Genomic DNA, 9586 nt, shown 5'->3' with positions numbered 1-9586 from the left:
AGGGTTTAGTTCATATTCTAAACACCTGCCTTACCCCACAACTCTGCCAAAGGGGGCGGAGTTGCAATCTACTGCAGAGATAGCCTGCAGAGTTCTATCTTACTATCCAGGTCTGTGCCCAAACAGTTTAAGCTTCTACTTTTAAAAATCCACCTTTCCAGAAACAAGTCTCTCACTGTTGCCTCTTGCTATAGACCCCCTTAGCCCCCAGTGGTGCCCTGGACACCATATGTGAATTGATTGCCCCCCCATCTATCTTCAGAGCTCGTGCTGCTAGGTGACCTAAACTGAGACATGCTTAACACCCCAGCCATCCTACAATCTAATAAGCTTGATGCCCTCAATCTCACACAAATTATCAATGAACCTACCAGGTACCACCCCAAAGCCATTAACACAGGCACCCTCATAGATATCATCCTAACCAACCTGCCCTCCAAATATACCTCTGCTGTCTTCAACCAGGATCTCAGCGATCACTGCCTCATTGCCTGTGTCTGTAATGGGTCTGCGGTCAAACGACCACCCCTCATCACTGTCAAACGCTCCCTAAAACACTTCAGCAAGCAAGCCTTTCTAATCGACCTGGCCCGGGTATCCTGGAAGGATATTGACCTCATTCCGTCAGTAGAGGATGCCTGGTTATTGTTTAAAAGTGCTTTCCTCACCATCTTAAATAAGCATGCCCCATTCAAAAAAATGTAGAACCAGGAACAGCCCTTAGCTCACTCCAGACCTGACTGCCTTTGACAAGCACAAAAACATCCTGTGGCGTTCTGCATTAGCATCGAATAGCCCCCGTGATATGCAACTTTTCAGGGAAGTTAGGATCCAATATACACAGGCAGTTGGGAAAGCAAAGGCTAGCTTTTTCAAACAGAAATTTGCATCCTGTTGCACAAACTCCAAAAAGTTTTGGGACACTGTAAAGTCCATGAAGAATAGGAGCACCTCCTCCCAGCTGCACACTGCACTGAGGCTAGGAAACACTGTCACCACCGATAAATCTACGATAATCGAGAATTTCAATAAGCATTTTTCTACAGCTGGCCATGCTTTCCACCTGGCTACCCCTACCCCGGTCAACAGCCCTGCACCCCCCACAGCAACTCGCCCAAGCCTCCTCCATTTCTCCTTCACCCAAATCCAGATAGCTGATGTTCTGAAAGAGCTACAAAATCTGGACCCCTACAAAATCAGCTAGGATAGACAATCTCTACCGTCTCTTTCTAAAATTATCTGCCGAAATTGTTGCAACCCCTATTACTAGCCTGTTCAACCTCTTTCATATAGTCTGAGATCCCCAAAGATTGGAAAGCTGCCGCGGTCATCCCCCTCTTCAATGGGGAGACACTCTAGACCCAAACTGCTACAGACCTATATCTATTCTACCCTGCCTTTCTAAGGTCCTCGAAAGCCAAGTTAACAAACAGATGATCAACCATTTCGAATCCCACCGTACCTTCTCCGCTATGCAATCTGGTTTCCAAGCTGGTCATGGGTGCACCTCAGCCACGCTCACGGTCCTAAACGATATCATAACCGCCATCGATAAGAGACAATACTGTGCAGCTGTATTCAACCTGGCCAAGGCTTTCAACTCTGTCAATCATCACGTTCTTATCGGCAGAATCAACAGCCTTGGTTTCTCAAATGACTGCCTCGCCTGGTTCACCAACTACTTCTCAGAYMGAGTTCAGTGTGTCAAATCRGAGGGCCTGTTGTCCGSWCCTCTGKCAGTCTCTATGGGGGTGCCACAGGGTTCAATTCTCAGGCCGAATCTTTTCTCTGTATAYATCAATGATGTCGCTCTTGCTGCTGGTAATTCTCTGATGCACCCCTACTCAGACGACACCATTCTGTATACATCTGGCCCTTCTTTGGACACTGTGTTAACTAACCTCCAGACGAGGAGGTTAGTTAACACATTTAACTGAATGAAGGAGAGTTGTATCTCAAGCAAGTAAAACTATTTGCATGCTCTTCAACCGATCGCTGCCCGCACCCGCCCGCCCGACCAGCATCACTACTCTGGACAATTCTGACTTAGGTATTTGTAGTTGTCCACATATTCTAGGTGTCTGGTTAGACTGTAAACTCTCCTTCCAGACTCACATTAAGCATCTCCAATCCAAAAATAAATCTAGAATCGGCTTCCTATTTCACAACAACGCATCCTTCACTCATGCTGCCAAACATACCCTCGTAAAACTGACTATCCTACCGATCCTTGACTTCGGCGATGTCATTTATAAAATAGCCTCCAACACTCTACTGAGCAAATTGGATGCAGTCTATCACAGTGCCATCTGTTTTGTCCAAAGCCCCGTATACTACCCACCACTGCGACCTGTATGCTCTCGTTGGCTGGCCCTCGCTTCATATTCGTCGCCAAACCCACTGGCTCCAGGTCATCTATAAGTCTTTGCTAGGTAAAGCCCCGCCTTATCTCAGCTCACTGGTCACCATAGCAGCACCCACCCGTAGCACACGCACCAGCAGGTATATCTCACTGGTCACCCCCAAAGCCAACACCTCCTTTGGCCGCCTCTCCTTCCAGTTCTCTGCTGCCAATGACTGGAACGAACTGCAAAAATCACTGAAGCTGGAGACTCATATCTCCCTCACTAACTTTAAGCACCAGCTGTCAGAGCAGCTCACAGATTACTGCACCTGTACATAGCCCATCTGTAAATAGCCCATCCAACTACCTCATCCCCATACTGTTATTTGTTTTGCTCCTTTGCACCCCAGTATCTCTACTTGCACACTAATCTTCTGCACATCTATCACTCCAGTGTTTAATTGCTGTATTGTAATTATTTCGCCACTATGGCCTATTTATTGCCTTACCTCCCTTATCTTACCTCATTTGCACACAGTGTATATAGACTTTTTCCTATTGTGTTATTGACTGTGTGTTTGTTTACTCCATGTGTAACTCTGTGTTGTTGTATGTGTCGAACTGCTTTGCTTTATCTTGGCCAGGTCGCAATTGTAAATGAGAACTTGTTCTCAACTCGCCACCTGGTTAAATAAAGAGGTGAAATATTATTATTATTATTAATTTATTTTTTACTTGTCCTTCTCATTACAAAAATGGCTAAAGAGCTCTGATTAAATTGTATAATTTTTTATTTTAAATATATATTTTTCTTCCAGTGTTAAGCCTTTTCATTAGGGGAACAATGTTATAAAACAAATATTACAAATATTGATTTGTTTATTACCGTTTGACTTCTAAAACAGTAATAAATTTGACTTTTGTGAAAATAATGGTAAAATTAATAATATCTGATCATTTTTTTAAAATAATTATAAAGTAGTTAAGTATAGGGCCTTCTGAGAGGCACCGCGTCGCAGTGCTAGAAGCGTTACTACAGACCTGGGTTCATTCCCGGGCTGTGCCACATCCGGCCGTGGCCGYGAGTCCCATAGGACGGTTCACAATTGGCCCAGCATCGTCCGGGTTAGGGGAGGGTTTGGTCTTTACATGGCTCATCGCGCTCTAGCGACTGTTTGTGGYSGGCCGGGTGCCTGCGAGCTKACCCCGGACGTCAGTTGAACAGTGTTTCCTCCGACAAGTTGGTGAACCCGGCTCCCGGGTTAAGCTGGCGGGTGTTAAGGAGCGCGGTTAGGCGGGTCATGTTTTCGGAGGACGTATGACATCACCTCAGCCTCTCCTGAGCCCATTGGAAAGTTCCAGCAATGAGACAAGATCAAAAATTGGTGAGAAAAAGGGGGAAAAAATAAGAATTTAAAGGGAAAAAAATGAAATAGCTAAGTATACATCTGAATCTCTGAAGAAAAAATAAATAAATTCACTTCAGAATTTATTTATTTTATAGTTCAGTGAGAATTATCAGGTGTAAACTACCAGTGACATGCTTACTTACAGGCCCTTCCCAACAATGAAGAGAAACAATAGAAAAATAACACGAGGAATAAACCCAATGAGTAACAATAACATGGCTGTATACACAGAGTAGCAGTATATAGATATGTACATATAAGTAGGGCTAGTAACTAGGCAACAGCACAGAGACAAAAACAGTAACAGCAGCGTATGTGAAATCAAAAGAATTGGTTCAAAAAGGGGGTAATCCAATACAAAACTAACTTTGGATCTCTTGGACTTCATCCCAGTATGATTCATTTCCCTAAAAACAAACATGTAGTTGTGCTATTTGTCACATTGTTGTTTCAATGAGGAGTCAGGCTATGTAAATAATTTGATCTGATGGCAAAAACTCACCAAATATCATGTTTTTAAGAGGAGAGCCACCCAATACAACGTTCCATTGCTTTAGTTTGATAGTCATTATCAATGAGCATGTGAACATTCCAACCAGTCTCAACATTATTTTAATATCAGCCTGCGAACATCTTTTTGCATAGTCCCAGTCGTTAATAGACAGAACGTCACGGCCCGCGGGGGGGAAAAACTGTGTGGCGGCTCACAGCAAATCTAAAAATCACATTTTCCACAAACACAATTTTTCTTGTTTGTTGTAGTCAATTACAAAACTAAATGTAAGTAAAAACACAACGTCTAAAGGTTCCATACCAACATGGCTCCCGACCTCCGAGCCATAAGATTGGTGAACAGGTCATCCAACGGCTACAGAAACCATTTGGATTGACAACCGTTTTATGTTGCACCGGACTCTACCCACACACCGGAGTATCACCGGACTCTACCCGCCGCGCACACACCGGACTCTGCCCACACACACACACCGGAGTATCACCGGACTCTACCCGCGCACACACCGGACTCTGCCCACACACACACCGGAGTATCACCGGACTCTACCCGCCCGCGCACCGGATGTCACACACACTCACTTGACTCTACCCACACAGGACTCTACCCACACAGGACTCTACCCACACACATATATATATTGATGTCACACACACTCACTGGACTCTACCCACACTGGACTCTACCCACACACACACACACATATATATATATATATATATATATATATAGATAGATGTCACACACACACTGCTACTACTCTGTATATTATCTATCCTGATTGCCTAGTCACTTTTACCTCTATCCACATGTACATATTACCTTAATTATCCAGTAACCCTTGCATATAGCCTCGTTATTGTGTTACTATTTCCTTATTTTGTCTTGCTGATAGTTCTTACTGTTTAACTCTGCATGGAGTGTGCAAAGCTGTCATTAAGGCAAAGGGTGGCTACTTTGAAGAACACAAAATATGTTTTGATTTGTTTAACACTTATTTGGATACTACAGGATTCCATAGTTTTGACGTCTTCACTATTATTCTACAATGTAGAAAATAGTTTAAAAAAATATTAAAACCCTTGAATCAGTAGGTGTGTCCAAACTTTTAACTGGTACTGTATGTGTGTACTTACTACTTAGAAAAGTGGGAGAGTCCAGAGAAAATATTTTAACAGCTTTATATAAACTCAGCTATTGCCTGACACCCAATCAGCTGTGGAGTAAATGACTGACTCAGTGCCTGGAGCAGCGTGTCAGGGGCGTGTCTAACATGGGTGTGATACAGGTTCAGGGGCGTGTCTAACATGGGTGTGATACAGGTTCAGGGGCGTGTCTAACATGGGTGCGATACAGGTTCAGGGGTTCAGGGGCGTGTCTAAAATGGTGTGATACAGTTCAGGGGCGTGTCTAACATGGGTCGATACAGAGTGTCAGGGGCGTGTCTAACATGGATCGCATTACAAGGTATCAGGGGCGTGTCTAACATGGGTGCGATACAGCGTTTCAGGGCGTGTCTAACATGGGTTATACAGCGTTTCAGGGCGTTCTAACATGGGTGCGATACAGGTTCAGGGGCTGTCTAACATGGGATGAAATACAGCGTTTCAGGGGCGTGTCTAACATGGGTGCGATACAGGTTCAGGGGCGTGTAACATGGGATGAAATACAGTTCAGGGCGTGTCTAACTGATGAAATACAGCGTGTCAGGGCGTGTCTAAAATGGGTGTGATACACGTTTCAGGGCGTGTCTAACATGGGGTGCGAGTACAGCGTGTCAGTAAAATGTGGCACCGGACATTTGACCTGCAGCATTTAAAACTTATCGTACATTGAGAAATGTACCGGCCATATGCAATTGGGTGGGTAAACAACACTAACATAGCACTAAAGACTAGCGTAATCACAACAGATATAATAGACATAGAATATAAATACATCATAAGCAATGGTGCTAAATATGACTAGATTAATACATCAAACAATAAGGCAAAAGGTTGCAATAATGATACATAGGAAATTATCATCACTAGTTTATAATATGACTAGATCTATCATCAACTAGCATGGGTTGTAATATGATAGGATTTCATCAACTTAGCATGCTATATGGGAACTAGGATATACATCAACTAGCATGCGTGCTAATAAGACTAGATCTATCATCAACTAGCATGAGGTTGCTAATATACTAGGATTATCATCAACTAGCATGGTCTAATATGACTAGGATGATCATAACTAGAACATGGGTTGATGAATTGACTAGAAGATTATCATCAACTAGCATGGTTTAATGATACTAAGAATTATCATCAACTAGCATGGGTTGCTAATATGACTAGGATTATCATCAACTAGCATGAGTTGCTAATATGACTAGGATTATCATAACAACTAGCATGGGTTGCTAATATGACTGGATTATCATCAACTAGCATGGTTGTAAATATGAACTAGGATTATCAATCAACTAGCATGGGTTTATGACCTAGGCATTACATCAACTAGCATGGTGTAATATGACTAGAGATATCATCAACTAGCATGGTGCTAATATGACTAGGATTATCATCAACTAGCATGGGTTGCTAATATGACTAGGATTATCATCAACTACATGGGCTGCTAATAATAACTAGGATGATCATCAACTAGCATGGGTTGATAATATGACTAGGATTATCATCAACTAGCATGCTTTAATATAAGATGGATTATCATCAACTAGCATGGTGCTAATATGACTAGGATTATCATCAACTAGCATGGTGCTAATATGACTAGGATATCATCAACTAGCATGGTTGATATAATATGACTAGATTATCAAACAACTAGCAATGGTGTAATATGACTAGGATTATCATCAAATAGCATGCTCTAATATGAACTAGGATGATCATCAACTAGCATGGGTTGCTAATATAGACTAGGATTATCAACAACTAGCATGGGTGCTAATATGACTAGAATTATCATCAACTTAGGCATCCTGCTAATATGACTAGGATTATCATCAACTAGCATGGGTTGATAATATGACTAGGATTATCATCAACTAACATGGGTTGATAATATGACTAAGATTATCATCAACTAGCATGGGATGATAATATGACTAGGATTATCATCAACTAGCATGGGTTGCTAATATGACTAGGGTTATCATCACCTAGCATGGGATGTTAATATAATAGGGTTATCATCAACTAACATGGGTTGCTAATATGACTAGGATTGTGCCTTTGGTTGACGGACAATGAAAGTTGATTTGAAAACCAATAGAACAGGAGAGAAAGTGTTTTCAATGGCATATGGAAGTCAATAAAATAATTGCCTGCAATGGTCGGATTTTACTCTGAAGCAAGATAAGACGTGCCTTCAAACAAGTAGACCTATATGTTTTCAAAATGCATACTGCCTCCAGCTCATTGTCTGATACAATGAAGCCTACGTACTGTTGCCTATATGCAMTAGCATGGCGAATGGRAAGCGTGCTTCAATTACCAGCTAAAGGAGAAAAAAGATATGCTATTTTTAAATCATGGGCATCACAACTGCATTCAACTTTATTTCGACCTTTTTTGGCAGTACATACCTGCCGTGACGGCAGTTATGACAATAGTTGCTCATCGAGACTCCATTCTTTGCTAAGTAACGAACGTATTTTAACGTTATTGATCGTCATATTCAACGTTTCCTTTAAACCCAGATTCTGGTTCATGAGAGACTATGAAGGAAGGAGCTTACCTGAGTTGGAGTCTGGGAATGACAAGTAGCAGATACTTGTTTTCTGGAACAAAAATAATTCATAGTTTGTTTGATGTGACGTTTCAATACAAGACAGTCAGTGTGCTACATGACGTTACTTTTGAAAACATAACTTGCCTCCTTCTCGGATAGTTTGGAATGGTGTGGGTAGATGACCTGCAAGAGAGAGAAACAACAGTTGGCTAGCTAACGTAACGTTAGCTGTTAACGCGGATAGCTCACTGGTTAGCTAGCTAACTAAATGCTAACTGTATAACGTTACTTTAAATTCCAATAGCTTGCTAAAGAACGTTAGCCAGATATAGTTAGCTATAACTAACACCATTAGTTAGTTAGCCAGCTAAGTTTAGCTATCCATCTAACGAACTAACAACAAGCAGAGAAAGGTATTTCACTGTACCTCCACCGCCTGGCCGAGTTCTAGATCGAACCCGACGACACAGATGCAGTGTAGCCAGGCAGAGAAGCGATCCCACGGCAGGAGAAGCGGGTCCGTGTCCTCCTCTCCTCCAGGCCCGACGGTTAACGTTATTTCTTCCGCTGGAGAGATGCTCACATCCTCGTCTCCAACCTCTTCAGGCTCTGCGAGTTGCTCCTCTATCTCCTCAGAGCCCTGCAAAGCCATCACGAAACCCGAGGGTGGAAATTGCTTCCTTTCGATAACTTTTATACTGGTCACTTTATCCTTTGATAGCAAGCTAACAAACGTACCCCACACAGAAAAGAACACAGAAAACGTAGTCCGGCGTGGCTACGCTGCGTAAGTACGTAACGTTCCAACCAGAAATGCAGTAGCGGCACAAGCCCACTAGTCAGCGCTACAATCATGGGCGTTTTAAAAAATATTTTATTTTTTATTTTTATTAACAAATATAAACAAACAAAAGAGGAATAGTCACATGCAAACAAGCGTACAAACAAACTATTTACATTGCCAGGAATCCTAAACAAACAAATCATATTCATTAATAATACAAGTTTTAATTGCATTTTTGTTTTTCATTTTAGTTAAAGTAGTGCCATATTGTGTTAACTCATTTATAAAGTGAAATAAGTTAGGTTTTGAATTAGACCATTTGTGAATATGAAATGTACCTAGTATTATTAGCAATTKAATTAAATATACTTCATCTTTATCTATGTCAGAATTTCTGAAATAAATCATTATATCAAAACCATAAAAATTGTACAACCGGTCCTTTTTTTTTGTAACACAATTCTGGATGTCAATCCAAAAGATTCTACTATAAATACAGGCAAAAAACAAATGCAAAATGGTCTCCTCCATTCCACAGAAATCACAGTTATATTCAATATTCAGCTTGAATCTTTCCAAAACATGTTTCACAGGATAAATGTAACATTTTAAATGAAACTTCCTTTACTTTGTTACTGATACAATATTTGTTAGCATAGATATTTGACCAAAATAATCTTGCTGAGAGAATTGTAGTATCACAAACAATATTCCTAATCTGTGTATTACTACATTTATCTTTGATGTTAATATTACCAATGAATATATTTTCATGTAAATCTATGTTA

General features: G+C 41.3%; 1 protein-coding gene across 1 annotated transcript in view; it reads right to left on the bottom strand.

Annotated features, from left to right (window-relative positions):
* dennd6aa (DENN/MADD domain containing 6Aa) overlaps positions 1-8749 on the bottom strand; it is a 43978-nt gene extending 35229 nt beyond the window's left edge. The window contains 3 exon segments of the mRNA XM_070439401.1: positions 8021-8063; positions 8159-8197; positions 8442-8749. Coding sequence (XP_070295502.1) covers positions 8021-8063; positions 8159-8197; positions 8442-8666 — 307 coding nt within the window. The 5' untranslated portion in view covers positions 8667-8749.
* Positions 8750-9586: the final 837 nt, after the last annotated feature.

This window comes from Salvelinus sp. IW2-2015, unplaced genomic scaffold (genome assembly GCF_002910315.2).
Source record: "Salvelinus sp. IW2-2015 unplaced genomic scaffold, ASM291031v2 Un_scaffold1618, whole genome shotgun sequence".
Classification (NCBI taxonomy): domain Eukaryota; kingdom Metazoa; phylum Chordata; class Actinopteri; order Salmoniformes; family Salmonidae; genus Salvelinus; species Salvelinus sp. IW2-2015.
This window is presented reverse-complemented; position numbering and strand designations above follow the sequence as displayed.